This window comes from Salvelinus sp. IW2-2015, linkage group LG27 (assembly GCF_002910315.2).
Source record: "Salvelinus sp. IW2-2015 linkage group LG27, ASM291031v2, whole genome shotgun sequence".
NCBI classification, from domain to species: domain Eukaryota; kingdom Metazoa; phylum Chordata; class Actinopteri; order Salmoniformes; family Salmonidae; genus Salvelinus; species Salvelinus sp. IW2-2015.
The window spans coordinates 9,476,698-9,499,095 of NC_036867.1; the positions used below are offsets into that span (position 1 = coordinate 9,476,698).

The window sequence follows — 22,398 nt, forward strand, 5'->3', positions numbered from 1 at the left end:
CAGCAAGTCTGAATGAGACCCCAATATGATATGATTGCTCTATTAATAATGTCCCATATGATGTGTTCATACCGTAAGTCCAGGGTTGTGGGTTTGATTCTGACTCATGGACATTGTTTATCTCTTCCACCAATCATGAGAAAGCCCTAGGTTGAAATGTTATTCGCTAGCCATGCCATTCCCTTCTCCAACCTCAGCCTTATTTAGCTTCCTTACTGCTGACACTGTGCTTCCTACACAATGATAAACACTACCACTTCCTCTCCTCCACAGCGAAATGGGAGCCCTCTCGTTTCTGCTGACTTAGTTAGCTTTAAATGAGATCTTCTCCCGTTTGCCAAATAAATGTCCAATGCAGGTCTAACAAGGTGAAAGGTATAAAGCAAATACTGTACAGGCATTAAATATAGCACTGTTTGCAATGCAACCAATTCAGAGGGATCCATGAAAATTGGAATATGAAAATAGAAGTAGGCCCAGGGGGTGTGTAAGGATTCAGTACTATAGTCAGTACTCATTTCAGCGAATTGAACTTCATATCACGTCTGGCACTAGTGAGTGACCATAATAACGTGTGTGTTCCAAACTCGGCAGCTCGCCTGGCTTTAGACATCAGCGACACATAGTGTTGTAGAAGCAATGTATACTGTGTGACCTGGGTGATGTTCATTATAAGGCACACGTAGCAAAATATTTTGCAATGGAAAATATACACAAGGATTTGTCATCAGATAGTAGGCTACGTCCCTGCTTCACTCTGTTTGGTACCTGCTGAACATGACCCAGCCACTTCTCCATCAACAACTCTTTTCACACAAGCAAGAAACCACATGCTAGTGGCGGTTATAGAAAATACACCAATAGAAGTGACTTTTATGAACCTTTGCTAGACCACGTACAATTTACTCATTCGTGTTGAAATGACAAATAACGTTATCTGCTTCCAACGCAATTGTTTCATACTCCAGAAGATTGTCTAAACCAAATATTTTCACCAAGTTTTAGAACAAGGTGGGGGTGTGAAAAGTATTTTTCTCGCTCCTGAGAAAACGGGTTATATCTCTCTGTAAAGCTGGCTGGCACTAAGAGCTGATTACGAGGTAGATCTCTACATGTAATGGTTGAGGAAACACCAGCAGCCGTTTCATTCCTTCCCCACATGGGTAACGTAAGCCTTGATACCACACTCAACCAGCTGTCCATATGGAGAATATGTATAAAAAGGAGAGGGAGAGAGATAGAGAGCTGGTTACATCCGTCCTGTGGGTGAGAATAGAATGGTTGCACTACGAAAATGTTGGATTAAATGACAATATCATGTGGTCTGAATGAGAGTGCCTCAGATAAGGGAAGTACAATTGGGAGATAGGGACTATGTCTGAAATGGGCAAATGTTTTTGTTTGAGTGACCACCTAATTTCCAATGACAGCTGACTGAGTGCATTTCTGTGGTGTTGATTTTGCGCTTTGAGAATTGTCACTGGCAGATAAAATAGTATTTGTTTCAAAATAGATTATCTCATTGATGGAATGGTAAAAGCCAGTTTCTTTGTGACTTTTCTTTGTGTCCAGGACAAAACAATTGCTGCTGTATGGGGTCTCATGCACACACTAACAAAAAAACAAAAGCTGCCTTTCAGCCAGGAAAAAAAATTGACAAGGCCATTAACAATACGGAATAAGAAAGAACTGTCCCAAAGTTGGGATTGCAGTCTGTTCTATGTTCTAACGGAGGTCAAATTGGCTGTATTTACACAGGCAGCCCAATGCCGATCTTTTTCTACTAATTTGTCTTTTGACCAATCAGATCAGATCTGTGTAAACGCAGCCTTACTCTCATAATAGCCCAGTCTGATAAGCTGCTGATATGTTTTTAAAAAGCAGACAGTTTTTTAATTTCCTTAAAAAATATTCTCGCTACAGCCCTTCCTATGAGGTGAAAGACTGTATTTATTTTGCTCAAATGTCTGTCCCTAAATAGGGTGTGGCTACCTGCTTTAATAATTCTAAATGGCCACATTTAGCATGCGTTTCCAATGGACCTTATAAGTGTGGCAAGTTACAGTACATTTGACCCCAGAACCAGGTTTACTGTACTATTTCCCAGTGTGCACAGAAGTAAATTCAACATCTATTCCACGTTGGTTCAATGTAATTTCATTCAAATGATGTGGAAACAATGTTGATTCAACCACTGTGTGCCCAGTGGAATGTCTTTCTGGATATTTTCATCTCCTTGTAGTGGAATAATTACATTAGTCAATGAAATGACCTCTTTATTCCAGAATAAAACACCCAAAACAGTGCACTCTGCCTCTAAGAATCACGAGTCTGCTTATGCCGTAGTGGTAAAAAAATACTTACAATGTAGTTTGCTTTTATTAAGAGTTGATACTAGTTGATTATAAGAATAAAACTTGTCCAGGAGAGATATGATTCTTATAAGAGGATTCAATTCCAAACTATATATTTATTAATATGTTGGTATATTTTCCATCCAGTACCTGGGTAGTGAGGTGACCTTGCCCCACTTCTCGATGCAGAAGCGTCGCAGGCCGTTGCTTCCCCGTAGGGCAGCGAAGCCTTCGTATGGAACGCTGGAGGTGCCTGTCACAAACTGCAGCAGCCGCAGTCTCTGCTCGTTGTTGAAGCGTTCCACCGCACCCCAGAACCACCGCATCACTATGTGGCCATCATGGTAACCTGGGGAAGGAGTCATTATGGTTCATTGGTGAGGTCAGTGTAGGTGTAACTGACTGGTACACAACCCTTATCCTCACTGCTTTGTATTCTGCATCAACCGTACACACATGTGGTTGCTACACACGGAGGGTGAAATGGATTGAGTCAACCCCTTATTTAGTGTTTGAGATATGTGCTTATTAACTGCAAGTCATTGTCATTACTATTAATACTGTGGACAGAGAAGCTAGCTCCCATTTTGAGATCACATTTAATGTTCACCACTTTCTCTCCATTTTGAAAGTTTTCACTTTAAATGACAAACTGCAATCTAAACAGGGCGCTGTTTGCTTTGGAGGCTGTGGTGAGAAGGGTGACTGCAGGCCTTCCAGTCCGGCTTGTGATACTATCCATCCACAGCAAACTGACATCTTTGCCAAATGAAAGGGCAAACGGCTCCAATTGTGCAGATGATGAGTTTGGCCAATTAAGAGCTTAGCCATAATGAGAACCAGATGAGCAGCCTGGCAGCTGGAGCACGGCCTTCTGGGTGATTAATGAGTTATGGACCTTTATGGGCATTTCGGGGGCTTGCCGGACCCTCCGCCACATCTGTCTGTTCAAAGGAGGCAGAGAGAAATTGCAACGGCGCTCATGATGTGGCCGTAATCAGTTACAGACGCACAATCTCTTATGTCAGGTGACATGGTGCGTATGCGCTAATGAGGCCGTGAGATGGATGTTCCGGCATGTTTTACTTGGCGTTGACCGCTCTGTGTCATTACTGTACTGTACCAGGCCTGTCAGTTGGAACATATAGACTCTAGTACTTTGTTATGCAGAAAGGGACACATTGATTTATGCTTCCAAAAATGTAGGTTTTACATTAAACAGCATGACTGTCAGTGACAGCTTTTCGACCATCACTTGGTCTTTGTCAGTCTTTTTACATTACTGCTTTCTTTCCTCCCCTGTGTGGTCTACAGCACTGTCAGTTTCAGCTTGAACTCTTAGAAAAAAAGGTGCTATCAAGGTTCCAAATGAGTTCTTCGGCTGTGCCCATAGGAGAACCATTCGAAGAACCCTTTTTGGTTCCAGGTAGAACCCTACTGGGTTCTACATGGAACCCAAAAAGGGTTCTACCTGGAACCAAAAAAGGGTTCTACCTGGAACCAAAAAGGGTTCTTCGAATGGTTCTCCTATGGGGACAGCCAAAAAACACTTTTAGGTTCTTGATAGCAGCTTTTTTTCTCAGAGTCAATAGTACATGTTTTACTTTAGGAAAAAAAAACATTTTCCTTGGACACTTCACAAGATGACTATCCCAGAACAGAAATAGAAGCACTCAGATATCTGCATCGATTTTTACTTTCTCACCTCCTCTGTACTCTGTGTTGGTCCTCCAGTCGTTTAGGTCGATCTCAGCCGTCCCTGCAATGACCAGCTCCAGCTCTCTGGCATCAAACACCGACACCAGACGAGAGTCTACCACCTGGGGCCAGAGGAGGGTTGGAGTGGGGATTAGGGATGTCAATAGATGATTGCCGGCTGTTCCACAAATGAATGGAATTCACTTGGCAATGGTGAGATGGAATAATGTCTCTGACACTTTCTCTAGAGACCATACCTTCCTTTGGCATTTACAAATCAAAAGGGACTGGATAGGTGTAAGCATCATGATAATGGGGAGGATCCGCCATATTGCTTATACCCATCCTATTCTTTCAGATCTGCAAACACTGACGGGTTAGTAGGGGTTAGTAGTAGGTTTGTGCTGTACCTCATAGAAGCCTCGGACCAGGGCCTCAGTCTGCTGCACCACCCCGCGCTCTACCCTCCACTTGGCCATGCGCTCAATGTACTCCTTCTTGTTCTTCTCCGTCACCTGAAGGTTGGAGCCACCCGACTTTAGCTCCCGCTCCGTCACCTGACACAGGAAATGACAAACAGGTATGTCAGAGAACTGTATTTATGAAGGCTGCGTGGTGTGGGGACCATTTTGGGCTAAAATAACTGTTGCTTCTTTGACCTCCCAACAAAATATGTACTCTGGTGTGGTGGGTAGATGTTAACTTCGAAATTAAACTTTAAAGTGAAACTTCCAACACATTTCATTCTGTCCTGGGCAGAATAATATAATCATTTTTTGATAAAGTACTCCATTTCCCCAAGTTACAACACACTACAAAGTGCCAGGTCAGGCTAAGCAGAGACAGTCAAAGCCCTAGTGCCTCGTGGCCTACCTCAGACTGATCCCTGAGACTGACCCCTAACAGACTGACTCCTAACTGAGACTGACCTGGCCAAAGACCTCCTCATTGACGGTGAAGGTGAGGTCCAGGATGTCAGTGATGTCATTTTCCTTCATCCACTGGAGACTCTGATGGAACTCCTCATCCAGATACTCCAGATCACTCAGGTCTGTGGATCTGGGGGAACATCACACATTGACTGGTTGACTGATTGATATGATGTTACAGTAGGGATTCCTTTTAGTCGACGTGTAGCAGATACATTATACAGGGAGAGGTGTGTGTGGGGTAATTGTACAGGGAGAGTTGTGAGTCGGGTAGATTGTGGCACAAGACGTGTGTGTGTGTAGGGTGAAGAGGGGTAATTGAGGTACAGAAGTAAGAATGTGTAGGATAGATTATGGTACAGGTGTGTGCGTGTGTGTGGGGGGGTATATGGAAGCAAAAGGGTGGTCAATGCACTCACAGTCTGAGGAGGGCCTTGTAGAATGGTCGTGTGAAGAAGGCATCCAGCAGATACTGGTGGATCAGGGCCAGGCCTAGAATACGCCCACTGAAGCGGAACCTAGGAAGGAAAGGAGACGAGGAGAGGAATCCACTTTAGACTATTGAGAGGCAGGCCATGGTCTTGGACAGGACAAGCTGCATAAACTTGTCTTTGTCTTCCAAAGGTAAAAACTGTGGAAAAGCGCTATCAACTGTTCAGGAAAGGGTCTATTCTCAAGGAATGATGGATGTTGTTGGTTAATGGTATAATTGACACTAATTTACTTTCAACTTGTGACTGGTAATTAATGACTCGGCAGAGTGCCAACTGCCAAGCTATAAACTCTACCCTCATTGGTTCAAGTCCAGCTTCCAATGACAGGCAAATTGGAATGCTATGGCAACCATTTTGTGTCCATGAAGTAGTTTAATTTCCGGTGACAATGAACTGAGCTCACAAGGCTGCATTTCCACTAAGAGTAAAACAGGGAATATCACAGGGTGTTGGCTACATTTCACAGCTTAAATCAGTTTCTCCTCTATAGGTTTAAGTTTTTCAGTCTATGCTATTACACTAGTCATTTGCCTGAGTACACAAGTAATTTGCGCAGTTGAAAATCAACAATCCTTGTACTATTCCCCACTGCTTCAGGGTTGACACAGATGGTCAATACATCATACTGGTACATCATACCATGTTTACTAGAGTGTCAACGTTATGTTTGTGTCAAGGGGAATATTAAACAATGCTTGGTTTTACATGACTCCCCTAGTCCCACCAATAAAATGCTAATGAGGGATAATAACCTCTAGACGATTTGATGGCCTACACCAGTTGCACGGTGATCATAAAATCCTTGGTCCTCCTTGGTTAAAGATGCACAGAAACCAACTGTAAAACCTCTGGTTTTATTAGTATTTTTATTAATTAATTGTCTCTTGGCTAAGCCTCCCATGAAGAAGAGCTTCATATCTCATTGGCTGCATTTACTCAGGCAGCCCAATTTGGATATTTTCCCCAATTATTATAGGTCTCTCTTTATGTAGTGTTGTGGTGTCTCTCTTGTCATGATGTGTGTTTTGTCCTGTATTTTTTGTTTTAATCCCCCGTCCCCGCAGGAGGACATTTGCCTTTTGGTAAGACAAATAAGAATTTGTTCTTAACTGACTTGCCTAGTTAAATAAAGGTTAAATTAATCTGATTGGTCAATAACCATTTAGTGGCAAAATATCAGAATTGGGCTGCTTGTGTAAACTGTGTAAATTACCAACTGATGAATTGGTTTACAATTACCATCATAGTCATAAAAACCAAAACATTCCTCTTTCCACTGTGGCCCTGTTAAATACCTGTATAAAAAAGTAAAATTTACGATAATATGCTCTCTTAGGGTATCAGTCCTCACCATTCCAGATGGTTCTCAACGAAGGCAGACATGGGGCTGATCTGGACGGTGTAAGTGTCGTTGGCTGAGTACTCAAACAGGCCGTAGTAAGGATTGAATAGCTCTTGGGACAACAGGAAGAAGAACTCCCTGGAGGGGCCGCTGTAGTCCAGCCTAGAGACGGGGGACATGGGGGATGCAGTTTTAAAAATACGGCAATGGGATCAATCCCACGTGCACATGTCCACTTCCATTCACACACATGCACACACACATACGCTTACCCCTCCTCTCCCAAGAAGGTGATGTAGAGCTTGTTCCTCTGCAGCTCCTTGCGGGAGTAGGCCATCACCTGGTTGAAGGTGCCCTCCAACAGGTGGTCTCTTCTGATGATCAGTCTGGGACAATAATTAAATGATTAGCAAACTACAGTTCCTGTACAGACATGCTTATCTCCTCTCATCACATCATCTTACTGGGTCTTATAGAGCTATTCAGAACATTTAGATAGAAATTCAGACAATCCACAATGCTACATGGTAGAGAATCATCTACTGTTTCTATCTCTATCTGTAGTTTCTGCTTGCAACATCTTGCATATAATTACCACCAGGGAGTGGGTATCAGCATATACACTCAAGCATGTGTCATACACACACACACACACAGACAGACTTACTTGATCTTCCCTGGCCCCTGGCCATAGCCCTTAGCTTCCAGCTTCCTGTAAAAGTTGCGCAGTTTGGCTTCAAAGTCTCTGCGGTATGGAGCCGGAGCTCGGGCTCTCTGTAAGCCTGCCAACACACACACACAAACACACACACACACACACACACACACACACACACACACACACACGCACACTCACAGAGTGAGCGATAGCCATAATTTACATCTAAGCTAATACAACTGCAATCAATACCTTATACATACATAATTCATGGACCTCAAGACCCAGTGAAAAACACAGGCACTTATGGGCAGTTGTTAAGAGTTCAAAACCTTCCCCACTAGAGTAGCTGAGCCAATGATCATCCTTGTTGTTGTATTTTTTGGGGTCACGTTTTGATGTCTGAAGCACTTCCACATCCCTAAGGAGGACCTGGTGACCGTATTCACCATCTAATGCACAGTGTATATCCGACCAGCGGTGGAATATGCTGCCGCAGTGTGGCATGCAGGGCTAACCAAGTGACAATCCGATACCATCGAGAGAGTCCAGAGAAGAGCAGTTCTTATCATCATTGGCACATTTGTGATCCATCAGTCAACACATTTTTTGACCTGACTTGAAGCTAGCCCGAGTCAGGCCAGCCTCAGTTCAACAGAGCAAAGGAGGAGAAAAGTACTACTCAGATGCATGCACCAATCTGGGCCTACCATCACTTCACACGCACTCGCAGGGAAAGTCTCTCGGTCCTTTGCAAGATTACATTTTAAATCTGACCCGTAGCGCCGTATCCTCCCACTTCAACGATCGTCTGTGAGCCTACACCAGACCTGCCCCTCAACTAAAATGGAACTGATCCACTGCAGGTCTGAGCATTTCTGTTGCAGCGCCGTCCCAGCCATGGTTCGCCTGCTGAACAGTTGACGATTAACATAACTTTCTGTTGTTTACTGTATTTTAATTTGTATTGCCAATTGTAATATTCAAATGTAAGTTGTATTCACAATTCAGCATGTTGCTGACATTTGTACAATGTTCTGTTGAAAAAGCAGTACAAAAAACTTCTCTCTCTTCTCTCTCGCTCAACAAAGACCAAAGGGAGAGAAAATGCAGCATCATTCCAATCCATGTTTGCCTCCCTCCCGCTGTGGCCCTGCTCCCATTCATCCATTAATAGCTCCTCTGCTCTCATCAAAAATAATAAGAACCCCTGACACCTCCTCATGGCCTCTTAACGACTCTATCAGCTCATTAACGCTGCATGGCCATGCTCTAATGTAGCACAGCAGGGCCTTTCATGGGGAGTGGTGATCGTAGTGTGAGGATGCTAGCTGTTAGCTGCTAGCCTAGCACCAAAGATATTTATAACTAACCCAAGATATACTGAACAAAAATAGAAACACAACATGCAACAATTTCAATGATTTTACTGCGTTGCAGTTCATGTAAGGAAATCAGTCCATTGAAATAAATTCATTAGGCCTTAATCTATGGATTTCACATGACTGGGCAGGGGTGCAGCCATGGGTGCCCCTGGGAGGACATAGGCCCACCCACTGGGGAGCCAGGCCCAGCCAATCAGAATTTTTCCCCACAAAAAAGGGCTTTATTACAGAGAGAAATACTCCTCAGTTTCAACAGCTGTCCGGGTGGCTGGTCTCAGACGAGCATGCAGGTAAAGAAGCCAGATGTGGAGGTTCTGGGCTGGTGTGGTTACACGTGGTCTGCGGTTGTGAGGCCGGTTGGATGTACTGCCAAATTCTCTAAAACGACTTTGAAGGTGGCTTATGGCAGAGAATTGAACATAAAATTCTATGGCAACAGTTCTGGTGGATATTCCTGCAGTCAGCATGCTAATTGCACTCTCCCTTAAAACTTGAGACATCTGTGGCATTATGTTGCGTGACATTTTATTGGCCTTTTATTGTCCCCAGCACAAGTGGCACCTGTGTAATGATCATGCTGTTTAATCAGCTTCTTGATATACCATACCTGTCAGGTGGATGGATTACATTGGCAAAGGAGAAATACTCACTAACAGGGATGTAAACAAATTTGTGCACAAACATTTTCGAGAAATTAGCTTTTTGTGAGGCGTATGGAACATTTCTGGGATCTTTTATTTCAGCTCATGAAACATGGGTCCAACACTTAACATGTTGCAATTATATTTTTGTTTAGTATACTGTAGTTAATCTGTGTCGTTTATAGTGGGAGCAAATTAAGGATAGTGGGCAGAGCCAAGGACGCGTAAGCGAGATCCTATTGGCGCGTTTTAGCATGTACAGTACAGTGGCAAGAAAAAGTATGTGAACCCTTTGGAATTACCTGGATTTCTGCATAAATTGGTCATCAAATTTGATCTGATCTTCATCTAAGTCACAACAATAGACAAACATAGTGTGCTTGAACTAATAACACACAAATTATTGTATTTTTCTTGTCTATATTGAATACATCATTTAAACAGGTTGGAAGGTTGGAAAAAGTATGTGAATCCCTTGGCTAATTGGAGTCAGGAGTCAGCTAACCTGGAGTCCAATCAATGAGATGGGATTGGAGCTGTTGGTTGGAGCTGCCTTGCCCTATAAAAAACACTCACAAAATTTGAGTTTGCTATTCACAAAAAGCATTGTCTGATGTGAACCATGCCTCGAACAAAAGAGATCTGAGAAAACCTAAGATTAGGAATGGTTGACTTGCATAAAGTTGGAAAGGGTTATAAAAGTATCTCTAATAGCCTTCATCAGTCCACGGTAAAACAAATTGTCTATAAATGGAGAAAGTTCAGCACTGTTGCTACTCTCTCTAGGAGTGGACGTCCTGCAAAGATGACTGCAAGAGCGCAGCGCAGAATGCTCAATGAGGTTAAGAATAATCCTAGAGTGTCAGCTAAAGACTTACTGAAATCTCTGGAAAATACTAACATCTCTGTTGACGAGTCTACGATACGTAAAACACTAAACAAGAATGGGGTTCATGGGAGGACACCACGGAAGAAGCAATTGCTGTCCAAAAAAAAAATGGCTGCACGTCTGAAGTTTGCAAAAGTGCACCTGGATGCAAAATATTCTGTGGACAGATGACACTACAGTTGGGTTATTTGAAAGGAACACACAACACTATGTATGGAGAAAAAAAGGCACAGCACACCAACATCAAAACCTCATCCCAACTGTAAAGTATGGTGGAGGGAGCATCATGGTTTGGGGCTGCTTTGCTGCTGCTATCATCAACGGAAAAATGAATTCCCAAGTTTATTAAGACATTTTGCAGGAGAATGTTAGGCTATATGTCCGCCAATTGAAGCAGAAGTTGGGTGAATCAACAGCACAACGACCCAAAACACAGAAGCTGTCATGTGTGCTCCCTCTCCGGCCTCTAGGTCACCAGGCTGCTCGTTATGGTGCACACCTGTCACCATCATTATGCACACCTGCACGTTGTCAGACTCACGTGAACTCCATCACTTCCCAGGTGACCTTCTCTATATTTGTCACCCCCTTTGGTTTCTTCCCCAGGCATCATTGTTTCTGTTCCAGTTTCATGTCTGTGCATTGTTTCGTGTTTCATTTATTGATTAAATCACCCACTCCTTGAACTTGCTTCCCGACATTCAGCGCACATCATTACAGAAGTAAATCAACAACAGAATGGCTTCAACAGAAGAAAATACGCTTTCTGGAGTGGCCCAGTCAGAGTACTGACCTCAAGAGAGCACTTCACACCAGACATCCCAAGAATATTGCTGAAATTAAACAGTTTTGTAAAATGGAATGGTCCAAAATTCCTCCTGACCGTTGTGCAAGTCTGACTACAGAAAACGTTTGGTTGAGGTGGTCAACCAGTTACTAAATCCAAGGGTTCACATACTTTTTCCATCCTGCACTGTGAATGTTTACACGGTGTGTTCAATAAAGACATGAAAACGTATACTTGTTTATGTGTTATTAGTTTAAGCAGACTGTGTTTGTCTATTGTTGTGACCTAGATGAAGATCAGATCAAATTTTATGACCAATTTATGCAGAAATCCAGGTATTTCCAAAGGGTTCACATTTTTTCTTGCCACTGTATCTGCACATTTCAAATAAGGAACACACTGCGTGTATGTGCAATAATTCAATTCGCCCTTGCACTACCTGTAATATTTTTTTTACTTTAGCAAAGCTCCACAAAACTCGTAACAGATTCCAGCTTTGGGAACAGGGAACTGTATTGCGATCTGGCTTTTCTTCGATGAGAAAATCAGCAGAATGTCGGCCCAGTTCCATCTCGCTCCATACTCTCCCACTGCCGGCCACTGGGCTTCCTCTCCTCACCATATTACATCACAGAGGTATTGCTCTATGGTGTGATATTTAATCAATAAGGCCCGAGGGGTTGTGGTCAATATACCATGGCTAAGGGCTGTTCTTATGCACGATGCAAACCGGAGTGCCTGGATACCACAAACCCCCAAGGTGCCTTATTGCTATTATAAAATGGTTACCAAGGTAATTAGAGCAGTAAAATACATGTTTTGTCATACCCGTGGTATACGGTCTGATATACTACGGCAGTCAGCCAATCAGCATTCATGGCTCGAACCACCCAGTTTATAATTGATTCTATTTCACAGTGTAATTATTCATTCATAACTGGCGCTAGGAGCCCACAGTATGGTCTGACTGATATTTCATAGCCAGTGTAATTATGGGTATGTTATCTTTGTAAAGGCTGAGGATAGAATGTTGACACCATCAACCCAATTGCTCATTTAAATCACTCATTGTGGTTTGCATTGAGTGGTGCTTGGGCTTCGAGAGGTGACTGGTTGTTTCCCCTAATGGGACTAATTCATAAGTGGCACTTGTTATGACTTGATTTCATGTGGTTCTAAGGATCCTGATTGGCTTAGGTCCTTAGTGCAGTCCGAGTGGTTAACCTCACTTAAATAAATTATGCCTATTTAGACATGGTTTGGGGTATTAAGTTAGGAGGGATTGGTGGTGGCCCATGAGGCTAGAGCCCTGTACTTGGTTAGCATGCATGAGAGCTGATTGGCTGGTCAGATAAGTTAAACGTGAGGGAAGACCCACCTGGGGAGTTTTGTGGCGAGGATCCGGGTGAGCAGCGGGGCGAGAAGCTGTACCCCGGGTGAAAGGAGTGGGGTGGAACATAGGACATGATTTCCTCCTCAAACAAGCTGCAGGGGAGGGAGGGAGAGAGAGGGAAAGAGAGAGAGGGAAAGAGAGAGAGGGAAAGAGAGAGAGGGAAAGAGAGAGAGGGAAAGTGAGGGAGAGAGAGAACGTTAAAGGGATAGTTTACAAATTCCAAATGGTCCAAATGTTATGGACACCTAGAAAGTACTAAGTATCAGGTCTTTATTCCATTCCATTTCGTGAAGGAAATTATCCCTGCATTCTATACAGAAACTGTCTGTCGATCATGTAGATTACAGGGTTTGCTCTCCTCACAAACATGGTAGACAGACTGTAACAAATACCAATTCTGTCAGGCTGGGTCTGTGAACTATAAACCAATCAAATTACGGCTGCTGGCTGGTCTGTGGACTATAAACCAATCACATTACGCCTGCTGGCTGCTGGTTGTGGGCATGGGTATATAGGCCTAAAGTAATACAGTGTGCCCATGTGAAGGGTGTAATCGGATTGGCTGTGAGACAGACAGTGAATGAGCCGTGGGACAAGATGCTCTGGGTTTACTGTAATCTAGCCAGCTTCCGGCCAGCGGAGCCCCGCAGAACCAGCCAAAACAACCATCTAGTAGCAACAACAACAGGGTAAACAACACTACCTCAGTAGAATGACCAGGTCAGCATCACAAGACAGCTTCTCCACCCCCTGTGAACCTTCCGTCTTGATGTAGTGGATCTTCTCCCTGATTGGTTGACAGAGTGAGGGCAGTCAAACATTCAGCCAAATTGTGACCTTAGAATTCTAAGGTTCTATCGGCAAAAAGAGGATTCTGAGATTGTACTGCCCTGCCTGTTCACACGGACTCTGTTAATACTAAGAACTTCACCCTCACACAGGAAACTGGATCCCTTGTAGTCACACGTACAAACTACAACATAAAGGCTTTATAGGGCATTCATAAAATAAAATTTAAAAAAGGAATATATATACTTCACAAATAATTTATAAACCAAGTCATAGTACATAAAAAGTGATATAAAACATTATTACCGAACGTATTTGTTCACAACGTAAACACAAAAAGTTTGTATAAATACAAACTCATGAAACAATTCATAAAGCAACAATAAGTCTAGCGAAAAAATATAATATATAGAGGATCACCTTAGTACATGGTTCCTGGCCAGGCTCGGCTGGCGCTCTTGAAGCATCTCAAAGATGTTTGGCTGGCGAAGGAACGTCACTATCTTGTCATTGTAAGCTGTGGTGAGGGGGAGACAGAGGGGCAGGATGGCATTTATTGAGATGACTCATGTATTGGAGGCAGCTCTGCAGACTGGTCACCGGCTGGTAAAGTCACAAAGTCAGAAAATCTGATTTGAAACTTAACCCTGACCTTAACCCTAGCCTTAACCACACTGCTAACCCTAACCTTAAATGCTGGAAACCTGATAATATTTTTACGATATAGACCATTTTTAACTTTGCAGTTGGCCCACGTTAAGTTCTGCCTCCGGGGCAAGATTCATGACAATAAAGGTTAAACTGGACAGAGGGCAGGAAAGTGAGGCGCAACACTATCTCCCGTAAAATGATACAGTCAATAAAATGAGTGACGTTTCTGTCAAATGGCATTCATCAGACAGAGAAACTGTGGAGACAGAAGACATGATGAAGTTAGCTCTGGTCCAGGGTGTTATATGCAGCTTGCTGATGCTGAGGTTCAGAATTAGCAAGCTGCATATAAGTCCTTGGACCAGAGCAAGAGTATGAGTGATCGTGCTGAGATACTTCCTTTGGGTTATTGCTATTCACACAAATCACTAAAATAAGACTAAAATAAAGTGTTACATCCTGCTTTAATATTATCCCATGATACTTTACATTCCTTTTAAATCATTTTGTTGAATACTATATATTAAAAAAAAAAAGAAGAAGATATTTATTAGATACAAACGAATGTAAGAAACGGATGGATGTTGTGTTAGTACTCTGTGGTTCCAGATAACTTCAAAAGATAACAGTAACTTTATAGTGTGGCTAATTATTCAAAATCCACCAACAGATGACAGAGTGCAGGCAAGTGACTGGTCGCACATCTTGTCCTCCATACAAGAAAATGTTCCGAGAAAATGTCACGCTGTCGTTGCTCAACACATATCTGGATAACTTACTGTATGTCTAAGTGAACACAACTACCCCATTGAACCCATTTCCGATGGAAGACGGCTGCCGGGTTAAAACCGCCCATCACTCTGTCCTAGTCCTGACATGACTGGGGAGAGGAGAGGCATTCTGTGGCACTCTGGGCTTTGTAATTACAGCGAGCGCTGTGCAGCTCAACCGCACCAGTCGAGACGGTACAGATGCGGGAGGATGAGAGGGAACCATAGACTTACATGAGGGGAATGAGGAGGAATGTCAATTCCTATGGCAAGCCAGCGTGTCTTTGAGTGCCACGCCAGCTGTGGTGGCTCGGGCCGTGTCTGAGGCCTGGCTGATTCAGGAACAATTTTCAGGGTAATTAGGACAGAGAGAAAAAGGAGGAGTCTCTCAGGGGACGAGATAGAGTCACTGTCCTCAGCAAAGAGACTCCAGTGAGACAAGCTGTATGCTTCTGGTTTGGCCCTCACTAGAAACACTTGGGGTGGATCAGTTGGTAGGAGGGTTGTGTTCTTGCATAGATCACCTACACTGAATACCGGTACGCATGTCGTCAAGGCCATTTGGATGAAAGTCTGCTAAATGCCTAAACACAAACAGACAAAATATGTGTGACTATGACGAGCACGAGGGTCCAAGTTTTGTAAAAGTTACCGCCACAGCTGAACAATATGGACTCTGCTGCAGCACTTACATGGTGCACCTAACGGTGTGGAGTCGGGGTGGTACTGGCTGCGTATGGCGGCTACCAGGCTGTTCCCAGGTCTGTGAATCAGGGAAGCTACTCGACTCCGGGACACATCAGACGCCTGGGACAGACACCACAAAGATCATCATCACTGTGATCCTCATCGTCATAATCTCAATCATCAGCTCATAGAAGACATTAGACGAGTCTACTATTATGACTACTATACGACTCCATTAGTAATGACAAATAGACCGTTCAATTCCATTCCAAGAGGATTCTCTCACCTCTCCAGCACTGTAGCTGCGTAGTCTCTGCAGGTGCTGCCTGTGGGTCAGATGGTTGGGCAGACGGCCGTTCTGTAAGGGGATCCTGGGGTCAATGAAGGTTGTCGCCCGGCTGTTGTGGTCCACGAAAAACGACTGGAAAGAAGAGGAAAACAATGTCAAACAGAGATTTACATGAACAGGACTTAAGATGAAGTATCCAGGGGAAACCCACAACCATGGTACCTAAAGTTTCATTACACTTCACCATGGCTCAAGTATCTTTCCACCGTGGCTAGACATTATAGGTGGAATCCTGACTTCAGATAACTCAAGCTTCTTATTGACAATCAACTATGGAATCGGGGTACAATCCGAATCCCTCAGAATTCTTAGCTTCATCATTTATCATTTCAGGACTAAGCTCCATCTCTCAATTATAACTACAACCTAACTATAGGTGCATAGACGCATTTTGGATAAGTGAGCAGACCGTTACCTTGCCCTGTGGGTCTGTTTTGATCTCCCAGCCTCGGGGCAGCTCTAGTTGTGTGTCGGCAAACTTGTTGAGGAAGATCACCAGGTCTCTGTTGTGCTGGTAGCGCTCAAAGTTGCGTGCGTCCCGCCGGACCTTCAGGATCATGTGCTTCAGACAGGTACTGCTGGTGAATATCCGGTAGGCACCCTGGGATAGCGACACAGAGAATACATTACATTACAGGACGTGGTGTGATGTGGTTATACCGTGACAGTGGAAAAAGACCCAATTTACTGGCTTGTAATGCTTCTGAACGCTATTGGAGTCATTGTGCACAAACGGCGCAACCAACGCTCTCTCCACACAAACGTACCAGGCTTTATTACATAAACACTAAAAGCACGGTGAAGTTTCAGTCAAACCATAAAGCTTGTGTTTACAGTATTGTACAGTATGCTTTTAGACACCACCCTGAACTGAAATAGAATGTCACAGAATCCGCAAACAAAGTTATCCGATCGGGTGTACTTAGTAGTAATACACACTATTTGACCTTTCCATCAGATCAACAATCTATAAACTCCTTTCAACCCAGGGGAAGAATTTCTCCCTCTCTGCCTCTCTCTATCAGTTGACAGGTCACGTCCCTACCTCTGTAACGGCTTCCCTTGCTTTGGCAGGAAGTTGCAGCGAGCTCCGACTCCCAACGGTCGATGGATCAATAACCAGACTCTATAAATAGATCGGCCATCGGTATGGAACAACGCCGTATCGACCCAACCGCAACCGCTGGGCTTAGTTTGATGAGGTCATGACCGTGAGAGGACCATGAAGTTACTGTTGGTGGTAATACGCACCGTTTACCAAGGCAAAAGCAGGGTGACATTATCTGGAAATAGACCTGAAGTGCTCAGGGATATGACCTGTCCTGTGCTGTGCTCTGAGGGAAGATGGTGAACGGGGGAAACTGCACTGAACAAAAATATAAACGCAACCTGTAAAGTGCTGGTCCCATGTTTTTATGAGCTGAAATAAAAGATCCCAGAAATTTTCCAAAAGCACAAAAAGCTTATTTGTCTCAAACCCTGACAGGTGTGGCATATCAAGATGCTGATTAAAGATCATGATCATTACACAGCTGCACCTTGTGCTGGGGACAATAAAAGGACACTCTAAAATGTGCAGTTTTGCCACACAACACAATGCCACAGATGTCTCAATTTTTGAGTGAGTGTGCAATTGGCATGCTGACTGCTGGAATGTCCACCAGAGCTGTTGCCAGAGAATTTCATGTTAATTTCTCTACCATAAGCCGCCTCTAACATTGTTTTAGAGAATTTGGCAGTACGTCCAACCGGACTCACAACCACCGACCACGTGTATGACGTTGTGTGGGTGAGTGGTTTGCTGATGTCAATGTTGTGAACAGAGTGCCCCATGGTGAGGTTATGGTATGGGCTGGCATAAGCTACAGACGATGAACACAATTGCATTTTATCAATGCCAATGTGAATGCACAGGGATACCGTGACGAGATCCTGAGGCCCATTATCGTGCCATTCACCCGCAGCCATCACCCCATGTTTCAGTATGATAATGCAGAGCCCCATGTTGCAAGGATCTGTACACAATTCCAAGAAGCTGAAAATGTACTAGTTCTTCTATGGCCTGCATACTCTCCAGACATGTCAACCATTGAGCATTTGTGGGATGCTCTGGATCAACGTGCACAACAGTGTGTTCCAGTTCCTGCCAATATCCAGAAACGTTGCACAGCCACAGTTATCAACTCTATGCAAAAGAGATGTGTCGCACTGCATTTGGCAAATGGTGGTCACACCAGATACTGACTGGTTTTCTAATCCACGTCCCTTCCCTTTTTTTTTTAAAGGTATCGGTGACCAACAGATGCATATCTGTATTCCCAGTAGTAAAATCCACAGATTAGGGCCTAATGAATGTATTTCAATTGACTGATTTACTTATATGAACTGTAACTCAGAATAGGTTCTTGTGATAGGGCAACAAGGTCAGTGTTAACATGTGCTGTGTCATCAGGTACAGTGGTAGGATCGAGGTGAGACAGAGGTGAACTGTGTATTTCAACAGAGACCAACATACTGTAGGAATCAAGCGCCAGTTTACCAGGCGTAAACTGTAGCAAAGTTTGATTTATTCAGAAGGGAATTAATCACTGGTAGGTTATCAAAGTCAAAACAGACAGTAAATAAAGGTTCAACTGACAGTCAAACATTACATCCAAAGACCTAAACTATCAAAGGACTATTCCTATTTGAACAGCACTTACGTAGTTGGCGTGTAGGACCGTGAAGAACTCGGGGTGGGTGACGAACTTAACGGCAGGGCACTGGAGGAGCAGGGTGATCTTCTGGTTGCTGACAGGGGACGAGGGGCCCTCTCTCCTGGGCTCTGCACACAAAAGTAGGCAATGCGTGTCTAAATATTGAATAATATATGTACAATATGCATGTAATACTGTAGTACCACATACATTGATCATGTTAATACCATATTAACGCCATGTCGGTCGAGCATGGAGCTTGCAATGGGTCATGGGTATTCGAAAAGGTATGCATCCACTATTGTAAGCGTCAACTAGATGGCATATTCCATTATGGTTTAGGTAGAGGAGTGAGATACACACCAATGGCCTGTGGTGGAGAGTCTGTTTCCGTTTCCGTGCTGACACTTCTCTCCAACCTCCGTCCACCACACTCATCCTCCGTCGCCATGGTCCTCTGGATGTTCTGGTACCTGGAAAGGAACAGGGAGTGACATCACTGTACGTCAGTACACCAACGAGGCACCTTATTGCATCGAGGCACTTTTACGGTCAACTCTGTTGACTTGATCTGCTACTGTACACACTCGAGCAGTAAAAGTATAAATGAATCTATACAGTACTGCAGCTTTGCACCGTTTTGTCATTGATAAACTAAACGTTATACTTTCAAGATGCAACCCACGTCAAAGACAGCATCCACCTTTCTTAAAGCTGTAATCCATAGCAGTGGAACTGCCAGGTCCGTTTGCAATATAACTGGGTCATTTCTCATCTCTTATTATTCATTTATTGGTCAGTGGGTGTCCCTTGTGGCATAAAATTAGGTCAGTGTGTGGAAGGAGAAATTAGTTTATTTCTGAAGGTGTGTGTTCTGAATCTAATGTGGGCAAATCACTCTGGAGCATTAAAGACAAGGGGGCCCTCAGCGACCGGGAGCCAAACGATGGCTTCATTGCATCTTTACAGATTTAAATGTGTGTGTGTGTGTGTGGGTGTGTGTGTGTGTTGTGTGTGTGTGGTGTGTGTGTGTGTGTGTGTGTGTGTGTGTTGTGTGTGTGGGTGTGTGTGTGTGTGTGTGTGGTGTGTGTGTGTGTGTGGGGGGGGGTTGAGGTGTGTGTGCGTTATAGAAAAACAGAGAATGAAAAAGAGCGATTGTCAAATGGGAATTTAGATGGGAATTTAGGATGCATGCCCAGACATGTCCACTAGATGGCAGTACTACACAAACATAAGAGTAAACTGACGGCTTACCACAGAGGGGATATCGCATGAAAAGTAGTTACAGAGCACATCACTGAGAAACCAACTGGTCATCACATCGTATGACTAAGGCAAGGCAGCCTAAGAGATATTCAATCATGCATGACCCATTCTGACCATCTTATGCACTGAAGTAGATCCCCGTCTCTGCTCTCGTCCTCTCATCCCCCCTTTTCTATCCCCCTTTCTTTATTACCCTCCCCTGTCTCCTCTCTCCATCCCCTCATCCCCCCTTCTCCGGTGCTTCAGGATGCCCATGGCCAGGAAGAACGTGTACAAACACTAATCTGTTCCCTGTGCTGTGGGATTACTAAATACAACATGAAATGTCTTGGCACTTCTTTATTTACCTATTTTAACATTGCAGTTGGGGCAGCGGCCAGTTGTGAGTGAATGTATCGATGTCCTCTATGTGCTTGTGTGGACTGATGCTTTTCAATGTGCATGATGATGAATGTGCAGGTGTACGGTGATGCCAAAGGGAAGGACATTAAAGTTCTATTCCATTCTATTCTCTCAACCCCAAACAAGACCACAAACCACCCACACAACCCAGAAAGTGAGGCATCACAATAGACCCCTCCCCATCCTCCTCTACAACCCTCTCTCAACCCCATTCCCTCCTCTAACCTCATCCCCTCTTTCTCCCAACCTCACCTCCTGTTGAGCTGCTCCATCTGCTGGGTGGAGCTGGAGCGCTGGATGCCGTTACACTTGGAGGCGGCGTGCGTGGGCCTCCGCCAGGTGGTGGTGCGGTTCACATGGTCCACGTAGAAGACACGTCCGTGGCTGTCGATGCGCGCCTCCCAGTCTGCACACACACACAGGAAGTACAGAGAGAGAGAGGGAGGGGGACACAGAGAGGGAGATGTGATCGTAATATGACACCCAATTAAGAATGACAGAAAAAGAAAGGAGAGGAATTGAAGGGAAAAGAAGTTGAAAGGGGTTTGATTAAGAGATCTAGTAGTAGCAAAAGGGAAAGCTGGAGACAGGAAAGAGGAGTAAGGATGGAATGGGAGGTTTGCTTTGGGAGATGATTGAAGCTGACAAGGGGTTATTGTCTGCTGTGGTCAGCTGGCTTTGGGATCAAAGTAATCTCACGGATGTGATATTGTATTAAGCAACTAGCTATATGCTTCACACCCCACGACAGTCAGAAAGGTTGCTAACATCAGACAGGAGTTGGACGCCTAAAGGTGCATGTACAGTACATCCCTGCATGAATGGCCCTCAGTAAATGGTAAACACATGAGCTTAAAGTCATAAACTACGTCCCAAATTGCACCCTATTCCCTATATAGTGCACTACTTTTAATGAGAATCCTATGGGTCCAGGTAAAAAGTAGTGCACTATATAAGGAATAGGGTTCCATTTGGAATGCAGACTTGTCAGCTTTGGCGGTCCCTATAGGAATTACACATACATACTGTACATCCACAGCAACAGAGGACCCTTGCCCACAGATTTACACATTAATAGTGAAGGTGACCGAGAGCCAAAGTGCCACTTCACCAGCGTGCCTGATGACACATACTGGCAACCATGAAGTGAAAATACAAGGGATCCTTCCTGACTTCTTAAAAATATGATTGAGATCCTGTGTTTAAAACTTGGAAGTGCTTCTAAATGGCATCTGTTGTTTGTGAGACAGGGCTGATGGCTAGCTATGATGCCATTAATGAGGTCTACAGTTGTAGCCAAGGAGCAGCATGTAAAGTAATCCCCCAAAACCACTTAAGCCTCCATCCCAACACATCCATTTAGCCTGCTGTACATCTTTCCCCTTTCTGTCATTCCCTTTCCCTGTCTTTCCTCTATCTTCTTGAAACCCTCAGGGTGTTCAGAAGCTGGGCCTCACCCTGGCCAAACCTCTTTCCCTTCTCCTCCCTCTGTTTAATCATCATCTGTCTGTCTGTAGCAGGGCATGGCAGTGGGTGGGGCACAGCAGTGGGCGGGGCACAACCGTGGGCGGGGCACAGCCGTGGGTGGGGCACAGCAGTGGGCGGGGCACGGCAGTGGGTGGGGAATCATGGTGATGGGATTCACTCTGGGATTAGAAACCTGCTGGTTTTCACAACACATGGCACGGAGTGAGGGAGAGAGAGAGAGATCATCTCATCTGACACCCACCCACCCACCCACCCAGGAAGTGGATTATAACCCACTAAACGCACAGCAGTACAGCCTGCTAGTAGAAGCAGCAGAAAATATCCTCACCCCAAAATCAAGGCAACGGTATTGAAATGGAACTTATCGCTCACGAGACAATGATGCATCAGTTGTATACTACTGTATTCAGACTGGCAGAATCATGGGTAGTGTAGTCAGTGCTGTGGCAAGCAGACAGAGAGAGAAACAGAGAAACATGCATACAGGATATTATTACTGTGGAGGGAGTTACTTTGAGTCAGCGTGGAGAGTTGTGGGTATTATCACTGCACTGCAGAGTAGAGCTGAATATTCAAGCCTATTTGGGGATGTGGATATGTCTACTTGAGGCTGTAAGGTGCTTACGTTAGATATGAGTGCTTTGGGAGATGCACGATTGAGAGGCAGTTACTGTCAGAGATAGTCTGTAGTTTGGTACTGTTTTGAAGAATGTGTGTGCGCACATTCACG

General features: G+C 44.2%; 1 protein-coding gene across 1 annotated transcript in view; it reads right to left on the bottom strand.

Annotated features, from left to right (window-relative positions):
• LOC111953195 (E3 ubiquitin-protein ligase HECW1) overlaps nt 1-22,398 on the bottom strand; it is a 69,682-nt gene that overhangs the window by 3,673 nt on the left and 43,611 nt on the right. Inside the window, exons 10-26 of the mRNA XM_023972310.2 lie at nt 20,433-20,586; nt 18,876-18,985; nt 18,519-18,640; nt 16,232-16,417; nt 15,754-15,888; nt 15,473-15,587; nt 13,780-13,876; nt 13,274-13,357; nt 12,556-12,662; nt 7,485-7,599; nt 7,090-7,203; nt 6,827-6,979; nt 5,401-5,499; nt 4,982-5,111; nt 4,463-4,609; nt 4,060-4,174; nt 2,505-2,703 (exon numbers count right to left, since the gene is read on the bottom strand). Coding sequence (XP_023828078.1) covers nt 2,505-2,703; nt 4,060-4,174; nt 4,463-4,609; nt 4,982-5,111; nt 5,401-5,499; nt 6,827-6,979; nt 7,090-7,203; nt 7,485-7,599; nt 12,556-12,662; nt 13,274-13,357; nt 13,780-13,876; nt 15,473-15,587; nt 15,754-15,888; nt 16,232-16,417; nt 18,519-18,640; nt 18,876-18,985; nt 20,433-20,586 — 2,182 coding nt within the window. The remainder of the gene's footprint in view (nt 1-2,504; nt 2,704-4,059; nt 4,175-4,462; nt 4,610-4,981; nt 5,112-5,400; nt 5,500-6,826; nt 6,980-7,089; nt 7,204-7,484; nt 7,600-12,555; nt 12,663-13,273; nt 13,358-13,779; nt 13,877-15,472; nt 15,588-15,753; nt 15,889-16,231; nt 16,418-18,518; nt 18,641-18,875; nt 18,986-20,432; nt 20,587-22,398) is intronic.